The sequence below is a fragment of the Zingiber officinale genome, chromosome 11B, assembly GCF_018446385.1.
Source record: "Zingiber officinale cultivar Zhangliang chromosome 11B, Zo_v1.1, whole genome shotgun sequence".
In the NCBI taxonomy this organism is placed as follows: Eukaryota; Viridiplantae; Streptophyta; class Magnoliopsida; order Zingiberales; family Zingiberaceae; genus Zingiber; species Zingiber officinale.
In genome coordinates, this window is record NC_056007.1 from 87,029,370 (window position 1) to 87,050,096 (window position 20,727).

General features: G+C 37.1%; 2 protein-coding genes and 1 long non-coding RNA gene across 3 annotated transcripts; 1 reads left to right on the forward strand and 2 right to left on the reverse strand.

Annotated features, from left to right (window-relative positions):
- Positions 1 to 125: 125 nt before the first annotated feature.
- On the reverse strand, positions 126 to 2,696 carry LOC122033468 (aquaporin NIP2-1-like). The gene is made up of 5 exons (XM_042592490.1): positions 2,547 to 2,696; positions 2,231 to 2,455; positions 913 to 1,107; positions 782 to 843; positions 126 to 695 (listed from the first exon to the last, which is right to left on the reverse strand). Exons 1-5 carry the CDS (start codon positions 2,673 to 2,675, stop codon positions 413 to 415), a joined length of 894 nt encoding a protein of 297 aa, XP_042448424.1. The 5' UTR covers positions 2,676 to 2,696; the 3' UTR covers positions 126 to 412.
- A 9,394-nt stretch (positions 2,697 to 12,090) lies between these two features.
- LOC122033330 lies at positions 12,091 to 20,507 on the reverse strand. The gene is made up of 5 exons (XR_006126500.1): positions 18,210 to 20,507; positions 17,690 to 18,117; positions 17,278 to 17,378; positions 15,585 to 15,759; positions 12,091 to 12,393 (listed from the first exon to the last, which is right to left on the reverse strand). It is a non-coding gene; the product is annotated as an uncharacterized LOC122033330 (long non-coding RNA).
- On the forward strand, positions 15,204 to 15,917 carry LOC122033329 (transcription factor ILI5-like). The gene is made up of 2 exons (XM_042592336.1): positions 15,204 to 15,472; positions 15,608 to 15,917. The coding sequence occupies exons 1-2, from the start codon at positions 15,362 to 15,364 to the stop codon at positions 15,761 to 15,763; spliced, it is 267 nt and encodes an 88-aa protein (XP_042448270.1). The 5' UTR covers positions 15,204 to 15,361; the 3' UTR covers positions 15,764 to 15,917.
- Positions 20,508 to 20,727: the final 220 nt, after the last annotated feature.

A 20,727-nucleotide genomic window follows, 5' to 3' on the forward strand; every position in this document is an offset into this window, starting at 1 on the left:
TTTTTTAATTTATTTATAAATTCATAAATTTATTTGAGGATTGGTATCGATGGGAGGCCGAGCCCCTGATCTTATTGGTGGCGATGGAGTTGCATGGATTGGGAGGCGTTGTTTATATAGCGACGATCGAATTGAATGGATATGACTAAAAAAATCAAGGATTTTCCTCGTCCTCAAGTGTTGCGAATTCGTGATCGGACAGGCGCAGAAAACGGCGGAACTCAGCTTCTAAATTTGAACCTTCCATCAGCAATAGCAAGCGTTTTTGGAGGAAGTTAATTGGTCGATCTCTTGTGTTTTTGGTTTTCGACGTGTAAAATTAGATCACTAAATTGCAGATACTTAACTAACTAACATGATACATAAATAGCATTATTCGCTAATTAATTACTTAATTGACGTACAGTTACCATCAACAGCTAGCATCGCCATCGTCATCCACATGGGGCTCCTCCTCCTCCTCCTCCTCCTGCCTCTGCATGCGACGCATTTTTATGGAAGGGGACTTCTGGCTGCCTTTCTGCGACGACTGCGACAGGGTTGGGCCTTGTAGTCGGATGAAGTTGTAGGCTAAAGCGCCTGCGATGGTGCCGATCGGAGGTCCGACGAGGTACACCCACACAGAGCTGTAGATGTTGCTCGCGAACGCAGGTCCCAGCGTCCTCGCAGGGTTCATGGATCCTCCGGATATGGGCCTGCGTGTGTCTCGGATAGCTCAAACCTTAATCTTTAATTTCTTGTAATTAAAGTTGAGATTAATTTGTTAATCAGTTAGTTTTACCCTGCAAAAATTGAAGTGATGCAAACTGCAGAACCTACGGCCAGGCCAGCCAACTCTCCTACCTGCGACAAGAATATAATTTTGAGCCATTTCTTAATTGATTATCGATCAATATTGGCGGTTAAACTCACGGCTCTTGTGTCTGTTGCCACCGCAAGTGTGACGAACATCATGTTGAAGGTGACGATGATCTCAGCCACCAAGGCCTTCCCGGCGGCGCCCGACGGCGTGGTCGTCCCGAGATCGGTGATGGGGTGGAGCAGCCCACGGAGGATGAAAGAACCAACTGTCGCACCTGTTAGCTGAGCTCCCCAGTAGAAAGGAACCTACTAGTTGCGCCATTGTTTAGGTATATATTTTGATTTTGACATCAAACTTAATTAATTAGTGACATGGAGATTGAGGTGGCCCCTCTGAGTCAACTAATATTACAGTCAAGCTTAAGAAGGATTCATCTTTAAAATCAACATAGTCGATAATCACGGCCGAGAGGTTATTCGATCGGATCATTGTATCGATCAGACGTCTGATCCATCAGGTTATCCAACCAGACCACTAAGTCGGTCGGACGTCGAATCCCTAAATATTGATGAATAATTCAAGACTAGTAAGCATTCTCCATATCCAAGGCTTATTTATCATTTGGAGATAGCATGATTAACTAGCTGGGTCGAGTAGTTTAGCCGATCGGAATATAGTTCCGATCGGACAGAATAGATGTCTGATCTAATTGAACCTTTTGGGTAAATAGGTCGAGTGGAGGACGAGTTTCCAGAGTCCTATCGATTGAGCCTTATGAGTGATTGTCGATCGGGTCAGAGGGGAAACTCGGTCAACTAGCTATGTAAGCATATTGTGGGTCCCTCAACCCAACCTCATATTCCTTTTTGACATTTTATATCACGGAGGACAAAGAATATTCTCCCTGCAAGCTGTACATTAGAAGTTTCCTCTTTGTCAAACGTAGAGATTGCAGGTCCATTTTAAGAAACGTGTCAGAACATCTTTATAATCTGTCCTTTTTTTAACACGCTTTGAGATTTGTGCATAGACAAATAGAAATACTATAAAAGAGAATCTCCATCTACAAATAAAGATATGTAATACTACACAGTTTTACACACTCATAGTTACTGTTCCTCTTATTGTTCATTTACTTGACTCAATTATTAGCTTAAACATCGCAAGACCTATGTCAGGGACTCTTTTCTTAATCAGGTCATTAACGCTCCTTTGACATGTTAAATTGCTCGGAGCCACTTTTTTACTGAATTAAAGTCTTCAAACAGTCAATATGAAAGTCATTTTCCTAACCAACTATTTTCTCCGCTTTCTAACTAAATCCATTAGTTTTCTTGCTTGGGCAATTCATTGATCCAATCCGAATGAATTTTTTTTCATATAATTTCGAAAGATTTCTACGATCAAAACGAGTAATTAAAAACTCGCCTGAACCCATGGGAAGTGCCGGGCGACGGCGAAGGCCAAGGTGACGGCGGGGTTCATGTGCGCCCCCGAGATATGCCCGACGGCGTAGATCATCACCGTCACGATCAGGCCTCCGGCGACCGACGCCCCCAGCTGCGACACCTGCGACGGGTTGCGCTTGCTGAGTGCGCCGCTGCCGCAGGTGACGAACACCAGCAGAAACGTAGATATCACCTCCGAAACAACCTGCGATCGATTCGCTAGCTATCAATCAATCGACACTACTCGAGAATTAATTAATTAATTACTTTAATCAACAATGAATTAGCAGATAGACCTTTCTGGCAAGAAAGGGAGGGAAGGTGTCTCTGAAAGGCCTCCGGCGACGGGGCACAGATGGGAGGTGGAAGCCGTCTTGCGCGGTGGCGACGTCGATGTCATGGATTTCGTTGGAATGGGAAGCCATAGAGTACTCCGACGAGCAGTTGTGTCTATGTGTGTTCTTGATCATGAACTAATTATAAATAAATATCTCGTTTATTAAATAATTATGGGAATTAACAAATGATTAATTATGGTTCGTCCAATGGCGTGAACTAGCGAAATAAATGATTAATTATGGTTTTATGGATTTAATTATCACCCAACTTGGGTTCATCTCTCTGAAGAAGGTGAACCAACACATGCATGATGACGATGTGGGATCTGGATGTGACCTATTACTAATGGTGACTTTTACCAGATGAACTTTGAGCATTATCGATCTGTGGAACATTTTGGCACAAATATTGTCATTTATCTTCACTATCTATGTTCCAAAGCAAATTCTATGTTAAAGATCTTGCATTGCTTTAGTTATATCTAGTTCCATTGAGAGAGCTCCTAAGTCGACTGGATTGATCTTGGGTGAACCTTAGTAAAGAATGCCAAAATGATCGACTGACCAACACATTGATTATGTAAGGGAGAGCTCCTAGATCAATTGGATTAATTAAGGGCACTGATTATGAACCTTAATAAACTATGCGAAGAAAATGATATCTACAACCAACTAGCATATATACATTGTAGGTTGACTTCATAAACCAACACATTATGTAATCTCACTTCTAGGTTTTAATATCTAGTTAATTATGTTCATTTTTTAAGCTTAATTTGATCCCTTTTAGTAAATAATTGAAGGATAACATTGAACTAGTCTAAAAGGCTACAATAATTAATCCACTTAATTAATCACATCTAATGCATGATGTTGTATAATTAATTAATTATAGTGCATTATTGTCATGTTTTTGATCCTATATTATTCAAATGAGCTCATTCCTACTCCTTGTCAATTATTTCTTAAGGTGCTCATTATTAATTAATTCACTAGCTCATATCAAGCTTAATTGTTTGTTGGTTAATCTTAGCTTCAATACAGTTCTTGAGTAGCCCCACGGGCTGGTGTAGTTAGTACTTACATGTGGTGTTACTATAATAGGTCACGGAGTCGATCCCCAAGATATGTGAAATGCATCGCATGTCAATTGATTCTATGAAAAGGGTTACTATGGTGAGTGAAACCTCCCATGATTTATTTCTCATCTAGATCATATAGGGCAATCCTAAAGAGCCCTAGGTGAGGATTATCACCTGCAGTACAGTTATTGAGTGAAATTTTAAATTTAAGTGAAGCATAGTTTAACGTTCTAGTTTGACAGAGGTGTTATTAATATGATGTGCTTAAATTTTTTTTCTTTTTTTTTTCATTACTGATAGAACTCCATATCGTGTTTAGGCAATTTATATAACATGTTGGTGCAATCAGCCTACCAGGTTAATTAAGTTTGAGTTGACTCGAGTTTAAATTTCGATATTTAATCAATATATGATAGAGAAGTCAAGCATGTTAAGGTTAACTAAATACTTGATGATGTCATAAGTCAAACAGAAAGTTGGCAAGAGAAAAATCCAAATGGATCATAGAGAACCGAACACTTGGCACGAATGAAAAGTCTAAGTGGGTCATGGAGGACCGGACACTTGGCACAAAAGGAAAATCCAAGTAAGTCAAAGAGGACCGGACACCTAGTGATCGGAAGTTCAACGGGAAGTTGTTAAGAAGAAAGTCCAAGTGGGTCAAAGGTTGATTGGACACTTGTGATCGGAAGTCTAATGAAAGTTGGCAAGAGAAAAGTCCAAGTGGATTAAAGATTAACTGAACATTTGGCAAGAAAGTCCCGATAGATCAAGGTTGATCGAATATTGGGCAACGGGAAATCCCAATAAATCACAGATGACTGGATGTTGGGTAGAGGATGTCCTAGTAAGTTAAGGTCAACCGGATATCAGGCAAAACATAAATCCAACCTTGAAAAAAGCTAAATTTAAGGTACAAATCGATTGACAATTAGGGTTGGGCAATCAATTGGTCCAAAGCAATCGATTGAGTGATCGATTGGAAGCTTATTTCGAGAGCCCTTCTCGGAATCTAGTGTAAGGCCAATTTATGGCCTAAGTTTTTTAAGTTGGGATATGCCCGATGCGAGTGCGTGCTAGAACATGTTTCATAAACATGCGCAATGAAAAATAAAATAATAATAATTCTTAATTATTATATCACACACACCACACGCATACAAGGATACAGCATGTCAAACATGATCGCATAATTAAAATTTTATGAAAAATTAATTTACGCTATGTATGCCTTACGGATGACCTGTAACGAAAAGGACATCAACCGTAGCAATGTTATCCAACCTCGCCTCTATTCGTATCCACGTTGAACTCCTCAAAACAATTCCTTAAGTACAAGTCTCTCCTTCAGAAGTTACTAGCCACGAGCGAAGAAGAGGGATCAAGAGAAAGAAGAAGAGAAGCACACAAGGGAGAGTTTTTCTCCCTTGTGGTGGTCACGACAACAAAAGGGAGACAGAGGAGAGGGAGAGGTGGATTGTGTTTCCAAAAGCCAATCAACCAAATAATAAAAATTGTATCTAATTCTTTCCTTATTACATCTATATATAATCCTCTTTAATGAGTTGGATTAAAAAGTCTAAATCTAACCCATTATCCCTTAACAAAAAATTAGTCCATTAACCCCTTGGTTTGGTTCATAACTACATCAAGTTGGTTCATGACTAATTCATGATTAAACCAAATATAGTTCAACTCTACCATAAGAGATATAGCACATCAGCTCTTCCATCATGATAAATATTTCCATATTTGTCTTATGTATGGTCCAACCAAATATTTATCTCTTGATCTAAGAATCATATTCTTTAACTTGTTTTACGTCTTTTAGAGACTCGTTAGTGCGTGTGACCCAATAGGTTCCGGGTTTATCTTGGTCGTCCATAATTAACTACTTAATTATAGAACGATCATGAGTGACACCTAGTAGTACATCATGATCCCTAATTAGCTAAAAAATCATAGTTGATCTTAGAACTAATTCTAAACCCTTCAGCAGCTACAGTGAGTCGTGCCTTGTTCCTTTCACTCGTCTTATATCCACTTGGTTCATAACATAGTATATGTGTCTATCCCCACTAGACTGACAACATCACATCTAGCCCAAGTAATACTTCCTCGTTCTACAGATTCAAATTACTCGTACATGTGTCTAAGAGTCTCGCACACTTAACATGTGATGTTTTGGCCAAAGATTTTGAGTAATAATCCTAATGAGTGGTCATAGGGTATATGTCTCCTTGCAAGGAGTGATGAATCTTCTATGGGCTATCTAAACATCTTCGGGTATTTTGACTTATACCCAATCATTCCGGGTCCACACCTTAATGAGGTGCTTGCTTAAAATGTTAAACTATAAGTCTCCATGACCAAGATGACTTGTATACCTCAAGTCGAAAGAAACTTGCACTCGAGCTGCAGTAAGAGCTTCACAGACATATCCATATATATATATATATATATATATATATATATATATATATATATATATATATATATATATATATATATAATCATATGAAGTCTTATAGCGAGTCACTCCAATGAACTAGTTACATAACTAGCATCCACTTTTAACTCTCGACATCCCAATGTCTCCAGCCAGTGAGAAAATAGTTGTTTGGCGAACCAAGGAGTATAACTCGTGCTAGTCTTATAGAATTAATGATGTCCAAATGCATCAATTCGATGACTAAGAAAATTCTAATATATTCATAATTGCACATGTAAAGATAATTAATAGTTGTGATCCAATCACAATTTCTTTCATGCTATGAATTGTATAGCGGACATTCAGTAAATGAGTTTAAGACAATCAAACATATAATATGCACTAAAATAATAAATCTATATTTAGTAAAAATCGTAAGGCGGTTGCCTTTGGACATCCCTCAAAATCTAACATCTTGAAGTGAATAAAAGCTTGTTGAATTGATTAATAGATCAATTTGGCATTGTCATTTGATTGAGCTAATTGATTGGTAGTGATTTCTCTACAAACAGAAGGCTTCAGAATTGATTGACTCAATCAATTGGAAGCTGACACCAATCAATTGGTAGAGTAAAAAAGAGTTGTTCTGCATATTTGAATGGTCGGATATGACGTGATAATCAATTGGGGGTAAGGTCAATTAATTGGGAGACATTTTTCAGCCCAAAACCAACCTTCAAAAAAGATATCTTATGGAGATTTCAAATTGTCGGTTCTTGAGAGTTTAGATAAAGTGTTGCTGCATTTTTCTACTACTAAGAGGCAATCCAAAGTAAGAAAAGAGCAAATAAAATAAAATTCTTCATTGTAAAGTTATTTTCGATTTCATTTGTCTTTGCATTCTTGTTTCTTATTGTATTCTCATGCTCAATCTTATAAGAGGTTTTTCCGCCTTCGGAAGGTTTCCGAGAATGAGGAAGTTCTTAGTAAAAGTGGTGAGCTAGGAGCGGACTATTGGATTAGTCACCTCAAGGAGATGGATACTGAGTAAAATCAAGGTGTGGTACATGTGACGTCTAAGTTGATTGAAGATTTTCACTACGCATTTAATGATGAGCACAAAACAAAGTCGAGAAGCTATCAAAGCCATTAACCCCCCTCTACCTCACACAGGTCCTAACAAGTGATATCAGAGTAAGACCGCTCTTCATCAGTTTAATCATCGGAAGAAGCACGAGCTAGAGGAAAAAGAAAAAGTTAAAAGTTTGAGCCCTAAATATCAACAAGTCAAAGGACTAATCATCGAAGGAGCTCGACTTCACAATAGAACACCGGGATGGATTTGGATATGACATCCGAGCACCTCCACCCTTTGTATTTGGAGACTTTGATCTTTGGAAATCAAGAATAAAGAATTCTTGATGATGGATATAGAACAATGATTTGCTCTAATAAAAAGATTTGAAACTCCTAAAGACAAAAAGGGTGAACCTCTTTAGAAGAGCAAATGGACAAAAGAACAAGTCAAGAGATTCAAGGCTCATGATAAGGCAACCAAAATTTTGGTTAAATTGTTACCTAACAATATCTTGTACAAGATAGGTACATACCAAGATGCCAAGGAGTTACGCAGTAAGTTGGCCAAGCTCCATAAAGATCTAACCTCAATGCAAAGCGAAAACAAATCCAAAGAGGGAGACTCTTTGGATAAAAAACAAGAAAACTTGGAAGTTGAGAAGTATTCAACATCTTAGGAGGAAATTGAAGAAGTATCCACCTCAAGAATTAAGGGAAAGTATGGGTCATTAACATCGGAACGAGAAGAAGTTTCTACATTCGGAACTAATGAAGAAGAATGTGTTACCTCTATGAGCGAAGGTATAATAATTTTGATTGTTAAAAATAAAAATCATATCATTTCCTTTAAATGTAGGGGAAAAGGACACTACAAAAGTAAGTATCCCAAATTGATGAATATTAAGGTTCAAATGATACCCAAGATGAAGGAAAAATCAAAAGAGACTAACCTTGATACGAAATGGCAAATAGCATATTGTGTGCTTCTTGTGCTATAAAAAAAATACATCATCAAAATTAATGTCCAAAGAGAAGGTTTTCAAGTAAGAACAAAAGAGGAAGCTCAAATCAAAGAGAGCTTCAAATCTAAGATGTCATTAGTTAATGGTATTTATTTATATCATAATAACAAGCATGCTAAAAATAAGTTTTATTATTTTAGTGCTTATTATCATGAAAGTATAAAGTATGATAATTTTAAGGAAAATTATAAACCATATCATGCTAAAACAACATTACCTGAAAATAATGTAAACAAGAACCCTAGGCAAGTTAGATATATGCTTAAAAAAAAATATTCAAGACAATCATGAAAAATCAAAATTTGATGATTTAATGATCGAAAATCAAGTTTTGAGATCAAGACTTTAAAAATTAAAAAAAGACCCTTATAAAAATGACAAATGAAGTTAAATGGTCCACGAAGAAAAATCTAGGCTTAAATAGGCAAGAGCCATCAAAGGACAAAAAGGTTTGGGATACAAATCTAAGTCCAAGAAAAGTATGATCTCATACCATAGAATTTCATATAGTTATGGAACTAATCCTAAGCTTAAGAGTCAAATCAAAGTTACAAGAGAGATTATCCCTAGAGTTGACTTTGAGAATACTAACATGACTAAGGCCTTAATGAAGCCTTAGAAAGTCATAAGAAAGGTATCTAGGGAAGTTATCCCAAGTGAGAACTTGGTGCATCCAAGGAGCTCCAATAGATATTGAATTCCTAAGAGTATGATCTCTTGACACTAAATGTGTATAGGGTGTGTCAACCCTAATTGGAAAAGTAGATAACTCAACTATGGTGAAGTTAGACATTTTAGAGCATTTTCAAAGTATTGTGACATCTTGAAAATGAGAAGTTTAACTTTTATTCTTAATGAGTTTATAGTGTGTCAATAGCAATCGAAGTCTTGTGATTGATCAAAATTGGTACAAATAGGATAAAATCATAAAGTGTGTTAAGTTTGGATTTTTTGCACATTTGAGAGAGATAGGATGGCTTATGTCAAATTGAGTATTTGACATAAATATTAGATGATGATACTTAGATGGGAAATCTAAGTATTCTATAACTACTATGTTTCTATGTCATATCTTATGTCATGACATATCATATTATTATGAAAAATGACATATCATATTCTATAACTACATGCATCAATATGTTATGATAGTTTGCTTTATAAAAATGCATTGGACGTATATCATACTCATTAACATGCATATTGCAATTCTTTGAAATTAAGGACAATATGACATTAGTTGATATCCTATGTTGGATGATCAAATTTAAAATACCTAATTAGAAATGCATAATCCCTTATTTTATGGAAAATAAATTTATACATCTCACAAGAACTATAGAGTTAACCTATGTGTGTATTGACACAAGTGAGATGTTAAGATGATGAACTAAGTTCAAGATACAATTTGATGTATCAGAATGAGCTTTAGTTTTATCAAAATACATAGATTTTTTGAGGACCAATCATGGAAAAAATAAATATGCAAGTCATGTGCATTTAGCCAAAAATCATGGTTGAAAATTATTTTTAAAAATTAATAAATTTATTTTAGAAAACTTTAGTAAAATCTATTTGTTGATAAGAATCAACATTGATTAGTTAGATACAAAGTTAGAGTGAAATATTAAAGTTTTCAATGGTTTCTAATTTTGTGTCATTCTTGAAAATAAGATGTATTGTTATATAAAACTAATTTTTCCTGATAGTATTTAACATAAATAATGTTCATATGAAATTTTATAATTTTTTTAAATTGTATAATTACTTATGAATTTCTAAATTTCGATCTAAAATTGAATATGAAAAATAAGACACGTCAATCGATTAACCACTATTATCAATCAATTGGTGTATACAGTAATCAATTGGTAGATGCTAATTTCACCTAAAATTAATTTATTTCAATCAATTAAGCCATGTTTATGTAATGTAACTATCTCTAACCCTCTAAAATACTTGGATAAGTTTTTAAGAGTAATTTTTTTGATAAAAATGATAAAGAGATAGTTAAAGGAGAATAATGTGGAAGTGAGAAGTTTAGATTCAAAGTTGAATTTTTAACCTCATGACTTAAATTTTGGGGTTTCGTTTAGGAACTTTAAATTATTGTTGGTGCAATAGTTAAAGTTAGAGTATGTTTTTAGGGGAAGGTCCACCTTAGAGACATGATTTGGGTAAGGAAAGAGTAATTTTGAAGGATAATGACTGAATGCTCAAGGTTGAATATTAGAAATAATGAAAGATAAAGAACCTCAATTGGGATGTTAAAAGACTAAGATGAATGAAATTTTGAAAGAAATTTTTGATATGTGTCAAAGGAGGAGAATCTAGGGTTTAAGTTAGGAAACCCTCAAGCATTGGCATGAGAAGAAGGAAGTTAGGCTAATGAATTAACCTAACTTGAACATATTGTCAAAAATTAAAATGAAAAAGATTGTTAGTGTAATTGACCTCATGTCAAAATTGACCAAGTTTGAGTTGCCACAAGCTTAAGTTTCGATATTTGATCAATATGTAAAAGAGAAGTTAAGTAAGTCAAGATTGACTAGATATTTGACGATATTAGATGTCCAACACAAAGTTGGCAAGAGAAAAGTATAAGTGGGTCATGAAGAATCAAACACTTAGCACATATAAGAAGTCTAAGTGGGTCACGAAGGACTCGGACATTTAGCGCAAGAGAAAAGTCCAAGTAGGCTAAGGAGAATAGGGCACTTGGTGGAAGTCCAATGGAAAGTTGGCAAAAGAAAAGTTCAAGTGGGTCAAAGGTTGACCAGACAGGAAAGTCCAAGTGGATCACAGGTTGACTAGACACTGGGTAAAAAGTCTCGATAGAGGATATTGGGCAACGGGAAGTCTCAATAGGTCATAGATGACTGGATGTTGGGCAAAGAAAGTCTTGGTAGGTTGAGATTAATTAACCAAATACCAAGCAAGACGTGACTTCAACCTTGAAAAAGCTGAATTTAGGATTACCAATCGATTAGCGATTTAAGGTTGCCAAAGCAATCGATTGAGTGAATCAATTGAGAGCTTATTTCGGGAGCACAAAAAGATTCAAAATTCATTGGGGCAATCAATTAGCCTAAGTTTCTTGAAGTGAACAAAAACTTGCTAAATCAATTGACAGATCAATTCAGCATTGTCAATCGATTGAGTTAATCAATTGCCAAATATTTCTCTACGAACAAAAGGCTTTGGAATCAATTGATTCAATCAATTGGAAGCTAGGGCTCACCAATCAATTGGTAGAGTAAAAAAGAGGCATTCTATAAGTCTAAATGGTCGAATCTGATGTGACATGGCCAATCAATTGGGAGGCACATTTCAACACGAAAGCAACCTTAAAAATGGGATTTCGAGGAGATTTCAAGCTACCGATTCTTGAGAGTTTGGAGACAAAGTGTTGTTACATTTTTCTACCACCAACAAAGCAACCAAGCAAAGTAAGATTCTTCATTGTAAAGTCATTTTCGATTTCATTTGTCTTTATATCTCATTTTTGTGGTATTCTCATGCTCAATCCGGTAAGAGTCTTCTTCGCCTCCAGAAGGTTTCCGAGAAAAAGAAAGTTCATAATGAAAGTAGTGAGCTAAGAGTAGACCCTTAGATTAGTCATCCCAAGAAGATGAATACCAAATAAAATCGAAATGTAATGCATGTAACGCCTAAGTTGAAGGAAGATTTCCACTGCACATTCAACAAAAAGCTCAAAGCAAATCCAACCCCTTTCTCTAGCTCGGATAGGTCTTAACATAACAAACCAAACAACACACAATAATTTACAAGAATTTAATGCTAGGGATGGATAACTGGAGTTGTCTAAAGAATTTTCATTAGATCAAACTGTTTATAAAATCGTTTGGTTGGTGAAAATGTTACATTTGCACCGTCTTTTGTGAGCATTCACAATAAGAACTTGAACACATATTATGAAGTATAAACAGAACAAAAGAAACAGAGCAAAGATGGCATTTTCTCTTCAAAAGATCTTGAACACATATTATGAATGTACAAAAAATATACTTGAAAGATTTGTCCCAAAGCAGAGATGACATTTTCTCATCATTTTGAAGAGAAGAGCCCGGCATCTATCTGATTTTGAACTGGTGCAGTCACGATTGAAATCCCTCGTTCCAAAATGTTCACAAGGTAAATGGAGGAACGAGTTTGCACTCTCCTCTTCCTTACTGAAACAAAAAAAGTAAACACAACCTGAATGGTTTTGTTAATCATAAAACTTTCAAATGTTTGCACGTAAAAAAAAAACTTTCAACTGTGTGCGATAGGATTTTAGCATTCACAATAAGTATCTTCAACATACGTGTAGATTGCCATGCGTTAGAGACAAAGGAAACTTAGAGCATGTATACTTCATATTGTTGCTCCAATGTACAGAAAGAACCCATTCCTCACTCTGCAGTTGACTCTGTCATGCAACGTTAACTTCTGACGGTAGAAGCTAGTTGTACGTATGTAATTTATATATATCATGAATGAATAAATAAATAAATAAACAATCGTTTTCTAAGCATTAATTAGTGCGCAAACATGTAGCATGCACTGTCTACACGCTGCACAATGATAAGACAATGATGAATCTCCGGGTTATAATTGCGTTGTCTCTCCCAAGGGCATGTGACTATCTTTTTTTTTTTTTTTTTTTTTTTTTTTTTGTTTTTTGATGATTTTTTTTAATAAGTGACTATCTTCTTTACTCGTTCCTTGGATAGAAGCTTCATGCAGAGAGCCTAAAGTTTTGTCCTTGATCAGGCATAATAAGATTTTGATATTATAAATCTTAGTACAGGTATGTAGGTAACTATTTTGCAATGTTAAGATGCATGATTTATGGCTTCTGATCTAGAAAGCTAGGTTGCAGTTAAACAAAACCTACACGTAAGCTAATTATAGAAGCATCTAAAACTTATTTTGTTCATAAATGAAGCGTGTTGAACTTCTACCGTGAGAATGACAGTTACTGTAGAAGCTATATAGTGTTAAATGACTAAAATCTTACCCGTTAGAATGGACTTTTCTCTTATTTTTAGGACTATTATTAAAGGTGTCCAACTAATATCATTTCTCATCTATTTTCATATTTAATTTTTAAAAATTATCTGTCTATATTATTCATTAATTGCATTTCCAAAATGACATGTATTTATTAAATCCTTTAAATTTATTTTCTAGCTGGCCAGATTCTAACCATTTAGATGTAGCAATTCCATAGATATATAGTGATGATGAGGAGGGGTCCGATCAACAGGATGGTCAATGACATGGTGGAGGTCAAAGTCAAATTGGTCAACGCTCTACCGATGGCCGATCGGACGACCCACTCGCCCGACCGGCTCGAAGGACAACTGAGTTGATATCAACTCGATGATTACCACAGCTCGGTCGCATACCGAACTTCTGACGCTCAGAACAAGATACACGTCGAGTGGCCAGCCCGCTCGGACTCGCGTTGAGGCTCAGAACCGGCGATCACTCTTAGATATAGCTCGGACAGTGGAGTGTTGGCCGAGCGGCCACCCCGCTTGGCCAAAGGGTCAGACCCGCCGAACTGTCACCCCGCTCTGCCAAAGGGTCAGACCCGCCGAACGACCACCCCGCTCGTCCCACTAACAGACAAAAGGAGGATCAGTCCATATTCTTGTGGGGGTTCGCACCACCAACAGACGACATGGTGGGCGGCATGGACAGGCAGAGGATCGTACGCCGGAAGCTTCCACTGTCATGTCAGGGATATGTCCGGGTCATTGAGGTATGGTGTCAGGGACGCTTTTCTGACATATCTTTTCAGGATATGCTTTGAGGAGCGTGCGCATCTCGAGAAGCGTGCACACACTCCCCGGGAGTCCTATATAAAGACCCCCAAACTTCAACGGATGTATGTATAATCTCTACTGTAGCTACAATTACCCTGTCATTTTACTTCCTCGTTTTTTCTACATCGCCAGTGGTTGACTTGAGCGTCGAAGGGTCATCGCCGGAGAACCCCTCTCCGGCTCGGCACTAATGTTGCTGTGGTCGCAGGTTTCACTGACGAGAAATCACCAACGATCAACAGGAGTACTACGTCCCAACATCCATCGCCTCGACTCTCGGATAGGATCAGATAGATATAATTACATATCCTGGTGTTTAGCTAGTTCCTATCGTATATAAACACTAGTGATCATGTACATGGGTAATTGGCAAAGCACAGTGGAGTTAAAGCAGATGGATTTGATGTGGTAGCTAGGAATCCAACCCATGCATGATTGTATATGTACGATAGAAGGCAGTATTCAGTGCCTGCCTCACTTCATCACATGGCAACTGTGAATGTGATGACCACTGCATGCCCATGTGAGAGCCTGCAGAGCATTTATATCGCATGAATTAGTAGTATAGAGCCTACATTAAACCTTATTAATTAATACTTGAGGGGTCGTGATTAACTCCCCAAGCTGATAGTTTAGTTAATAGGCCCTCTTTAATTTGATTTGCATGGTTTGGTCTGCATGATCCAGATAAACTAGCAGATGACTTAAATCCAACCAAGTTAATTTCGTGGGGATATGGATTTCGATGGATCTCAACGTGGTAGTCTACTACTATGAGGTCAGATCTTTTGATCCAAAATTTTCTGGATCAAAAAAGTCCTGTTTATTCATTGATTGAATTAATTAGATCCACCTGTTAAATAAATAAAGTTTAATTCATTCAACCAATAAATAAACAGGAGATGAAGGATGATCCAAAGATCCTGGACCAAGGATCCCCTACTACTATGCCCTCAAACACACATCACATGCTGGCCTTCATTGGCCAATGGTCCACCACTCATCATCAAGCTATTATAGCTCACGTGATGGTATCTACGTGCTGCCACCCAGCTCCGACATGTGGAGTTTCCCTTCCACGTCAGAATAAAATTAGATTAATTAGAATAACACAGAGATTCTAGCATTTATCATCATTTGCCCTCTCATGTACTTAACTTGTGATCTCTTTTAATTTGGTGCCTACTTCTCCATCAGTTTAAGGGTAGGGCTGGCCCTTTCATCTCTTATAAAGCTCTCGTCAGACCCGATCTTCCCCCTTCGTCTTCTTCCAGGACACTTAATTCACCATTTTGGTCACCGTTTGCTATTGCTAAAGGCCAAGATGTCTGGCAGAAGGTCCAGGATCTCAGAGGAAGAGATCAACGAGCTCATTTCCAAGCTTCAGATTCTTCTTCCGGACAACTACCATCATCGTCATCGAGGCTCAAGCAGAGTAAGTATATCGATAAAGATGGAGACACACACACACATGCACAATGGCAAATGCAACTTACATGCAAATATTAATAATTAACTGTAAAAGAGAAGAATGTCATGAGACTTACTTCCATTTTTGCTGCTAATGCAGGCTTCGGCAGCTACCCTCCTGAAAGAGACCTGCAACTACATCAAAAGCCTCCACAAGGAAGTCAGTGAACTCAGTGGTCAGCTCTCTGAACTGATGGCGGCGACAGACTTCAACGGTGCCCAGGCAGAGGTCCTGCAGAGCATCTTCCGTTCCTGAAGAACCATAGTCAATTATTAATTAGGCCAGCGTCTAGCTACTAGCATAAGGTCTTCAACAGATTAACATCTTTTTACCACGAAGATTGCAATATAGCTAGTAAAACTATGTAATGTAGTAGCTAGTACTGGCAATATCATTATTAATGTTACAATTTCTTGAGGTCTCAGTCTGGCTCGAGTTGATTGGAGTATAGACAACCAGACAGAACACTATATTTAGAATTAAGCAATTCTTCTCACAGCCTTGTTTTACTGGCTTTATATAATCTTATGGTACGGTGATTGATTAATAAAGTAAAGCTATTTTTCAATAATATAACCTATTCCTTCTGAACTGACACCCAATCAACTGTTCGGTATATATACGAATAAGGCAAAAAGAGGTTTTGACGGCCACCCATGTCAATTGTGTAACTAATCACGTAATAAACAGTTGTGTGGCAATTCCATTCAACAGTAGTATTGCCAAGTTGAATAAAGAATTATATAAATGGAAACAAATGGCAAACTGATGAACTTCTAGATACATGCTAAAGAAAAGAATCATTAATTCAAACAGCATAGGATTGTTAACACCCAAAAGACGCAAGTATCATAAAAGAACACCGTAATTATTCCCTACTGTTTCTTGGGATACTAACTTTGGTTTCTTGCGCAAGTCTCTAGGTTCCTGACCTGCAACTATTGTTTATCTCATTCATGAGGAAAATACAAGAGAACGCACTGGGGTCCAGTAGATCTATATATCCACCGTGAGATTGAATTCTATTCCTATTTTTTGAAGGCTCCCGAAGCTAGATGTGAGCTATAATTAATTTTTTTTAGGTTTGTAAGCTACCATTATTTTGCATATTTAGTTTTGACAAGTAAGCTATCAAAACTAAATATGGAAAATAATGATAGCTGACAAACTTGAGAGAAACACAAATAAATTGAGCCAGCCAAATCTTTCACCAGATATACTAATGTTCACATCTAGGTGAGGACAAAATGCCAATACATTGCAGCTCTTGTCATAGTAGGTATAGTGTCCTTAACATATGCTTATCGTACCTCGAAATCAATCACACCTAAAGAAATCTTAGAATGGTCGGCACCTCCCTAGCTAGCCACCTACTTACAATGACCCTTATGATCTCTCACCATTCCGTTGGCGGACCGCATCATCCTATGGTTGAAATTTGTCTATATAACGTAATTAACCAAGAAAAGTAATTTACTATAAGGAAAAAAAAATGAAACGAATAATCAAGAGGAAAATGAAAGTCAAGGTCATAGGATGAATCTGTTCCAAAAAATTGATATACATTTTCACTCAGAAGAGAAATTAAATTTAATAAGATGGTGGTAGTACGACATATAAGCAGAGAAAATAGACGAGTAGACTTAAAGAAAAGGAAAAAAACAATACAACAATAAATGAAAGTGACTATGCAAGAGTATTCATAAAGTGCAAAAATTAAAAAAGTACATTTAAGTCAAAGAGCAGAAGGAAATTTATTGGTAAAATACCTTGTCTACTATCCGTTCATTACCCTGATCCAAGTGGATGCCATGTGGCATACTCATCCTGAATTTTTAAGTAGTAACCAAAGCTTTAAACAAATTACTACCTGCACAGCGAAACGAAATATTATCATAATACTTTTAGAAGGCTACAGAAAGATGCATGGCATTGATCGCATTTGCATCGTGACAAAAATGATATCAGACAACATGATATCTGACTAATAATTACAAAAAACATAGAGACAGTTTTGACATCTACTATTCATGGGGTGGTATCTTGGGGAAAAAAATGCAAATGTAGTGGCATGGTAGGCATGGAATCCACATTTCTCTGAAGCATTAATGAAACATGCTTTTAACTGATGCTCAAATAACCAAATCAAGAATATTGTAAATCGCAACATGGTTTACTGACTTAAATATGTTCAATGCCTTTGGTTAGCTTGAGTCATGGACCATCATTGTACAGGACAGCAATACAATTGGTTTCCAGCATATTGGTCTTCGTTGTATGTATCAACCTGGCTTCTGTTGGCTACATTACACATCCTGTTATGGATGCCCCCATGGGCTTAGTTGAGTTGGTAAGTGGTAGGTTGATTGCCACATGAGGTTTTGGGGTCAAATCTCGGGACTGGCTGTGCGTAAATCCCTGCAACCCGTGTAAACTCATCCCACCTGTCACTTGTCTTCTTAGTCACGATGATTTACCTCCTCTGTGTTAATCCTAGGACGGACTGGCGGGGGCCCTGGAAGCGAGCGTATTCGCCTTTTGCCACCATGGGCCACTCCCAGCACTTTCTTCATCTCTCCTTCATCCCAAAATCTGAAAATAAGAAACACCTGAAGGCAATGATAACATGATCAGCTAGGAGTCAAAATAGCATATCAAATTTTTAGAAGTTAGCCGAAAATGAAAGCTAATAAGAATTTACCACAGCTTTAAAGCTATCATCACTAATGTTCTCCAAATTCTTCATCTCAATAGACCAAAGAGTATGATTGTCGGAAAGTTCTCAACCTTCAGATGATTTTTTTTCCTTTGACAACATGCTTCCAACTTGGTATTCAAAATGAAGATAAATCACTAATGTTCAAGAAATGCTAAAAAATCTAAATATTTATGATCGTCAGATAGTTATTTTTTAATTTACAAGGAAGATTAAATCACATTGAAAAGCTAAAAGACCTAAACTGAAAGTTCTTTTTAAATTTGCAAGGAATATTTATGATTCAAACTGTTGAAGTTTGAAGCTAACTGTTGAAGTTTGCAAAGAATTCACCACAGCTCTAAAGCTAACTGTTGAAGTTTTTGAAAAAAAAAAACGATATGAACGTTCTAGGTAATTCAAACTCATGGTCTTACAACGCTGTAGAAAAGTCAACTGATGGCATATATTTTCAGTAGTAAAAGTCAATTTTCAATTGGTCTTACAACGCTGTAGAAAAGATTTGTTATTTCTAAAACGAAGTGAACAGTGTAATGCATAGTTAGGACAGTATGATTAGCTGAATGACTGCAGTTGGAAAGATCTATACTTCTTAGCATGAGCATACTGAGACTAATAATGAAGTCCAACCTAATGAATAATACTCCATCACAACCATTTGTTTGATCATAAGATAAACATATGGATTTCATAACTAAATTGACCTGTTACTGAAGAATAAGGGTATTATAAAGATCACCCACTATGGAAATAGTCCAGCATCAATGGAATGCTTCACCTTATTCTATGAAAAACTAACTCATTGCCCTTTTTTTTCCCAAATACAACATTTCACGCCTCATGTACTCGTATACAGCAAAGTTAGATGTTAGTAGCATCAGGAGCTCACCGAAAAACACTCTCCTGTCAGCTGTTAGCTTGTCTTGCATAACTTCAACAAACCGTAACATTGCTTTCATTCAGAAACAAACAAGAACCACCATTTTGTGAATACAGAGTGATATAGAGTAGCCTAGCAACTGATGCAAGTAGGACAGCCTTAGAAGATAAATTGGGTGGCGAAAAGTAAGATTCCATGTGTACGGTTGTTATGGAATCCTGAAACACTGCCAAAAAGTTCAGTGCAAATTGTAAACAATTTGCAAGCCAGAAAGATGTTTTGACTAGTTTGACTCAATTTTCTTTCACTAGTTGATTCAGAGGAAAATGAAATCACAACCTCCAAGATGTCAAATCAAAAAGCTCGATAATTGAACACACAACGAGAATTATTTCAGTAGCCATAGCCAGGAGTAGTGTAGGCGGTATAGGCCCAGTAGGATAAGAAGAAATAGAGGATGTTAAAGAGGATTTTTTTTTCCATGGAAATCATAAGAGACGATTTTCCACTGTTATTTAGTTGCAAGATTTTACATGACGACAAGACATATTGAACTACTCAATGTCAAGTGGACTCATCCCTAGCCCCTGAAAAACACTGCCTTCCTTGACCATCCAATCTATCCATTCTCCGCTAATTTAACATCAACTTGAAAGAAATTGGCAGATTCTACATCTTGAACGCATTTAACAAATCAAATAAGATAAACTTATACATCTTCATACTACACTATATAGAAATATTCACGGAATGCTCTTCAGTTATGATCTAATGTTGACAAACACACGAATGTTTTCATTCTCTTTTAATCATAAAAAAAAAAAAGCATAGAAACGTCGGGATTTTCCGCGTGAAAACAAAGGCAAACAGATCGACAACAACTAAGAAAATGCAACGTGAGTTTGCGATCCTTTCGTTCAAAAACAAGATGGGGAAAAAAATCTCACCTTCGCCTGGGAAAAAAAAACTTGTCAAACCAAAAAAGGGCTCTGATGATTCATTGTTTCATAACCACTGATATGAAATTGCAAGCCCACATTGTCAAACGAAGAGAATAGCAACGATATTTGAGGAATACGCAAGATGAAACCGCCGCCTAATAAGGTCGAATCGGCGTCCAGAAACCGCAGAACATCCAAAAAAACAACCATCCAAAACCTGCATTGGAGAGCCGAATCCATCGCTGCTGACTTCTTTATGCGATTCATCAAGCTCTGTACTTTGATAATCTGACAACAGACAGCCACAGGAACCGAAAAAGGCCCTAGCCCAGTGGCGGAGTCATCCTGTTCAAACCCGGTGGTCGTTCGGCTCGGCACAACGAGGGGTGGCGCGCAAGGAATCGCCACCGAGATGCTTCATCCTCCATGAAAGGACTGCATCGGATCACCAAGCCCATCTTCTGAGAGGGCAACCAATCACCCATGTGCTCTCAACCAAACCGGATTCGTGAGACCAGCATAGAGTTCACGGCTTGGGCTAAACCCGAGTTAAGCTCAATCAGACTTGGAAAAAAAAGAGAAAAATTGCTATCTACCATCTGATAAGTACTAGAGCAACTGAATATTTGGGCTGAATGAGGCGTTGGGTCGGAGTGGCAATGAGTCGAAGCGTCCGAAAGGC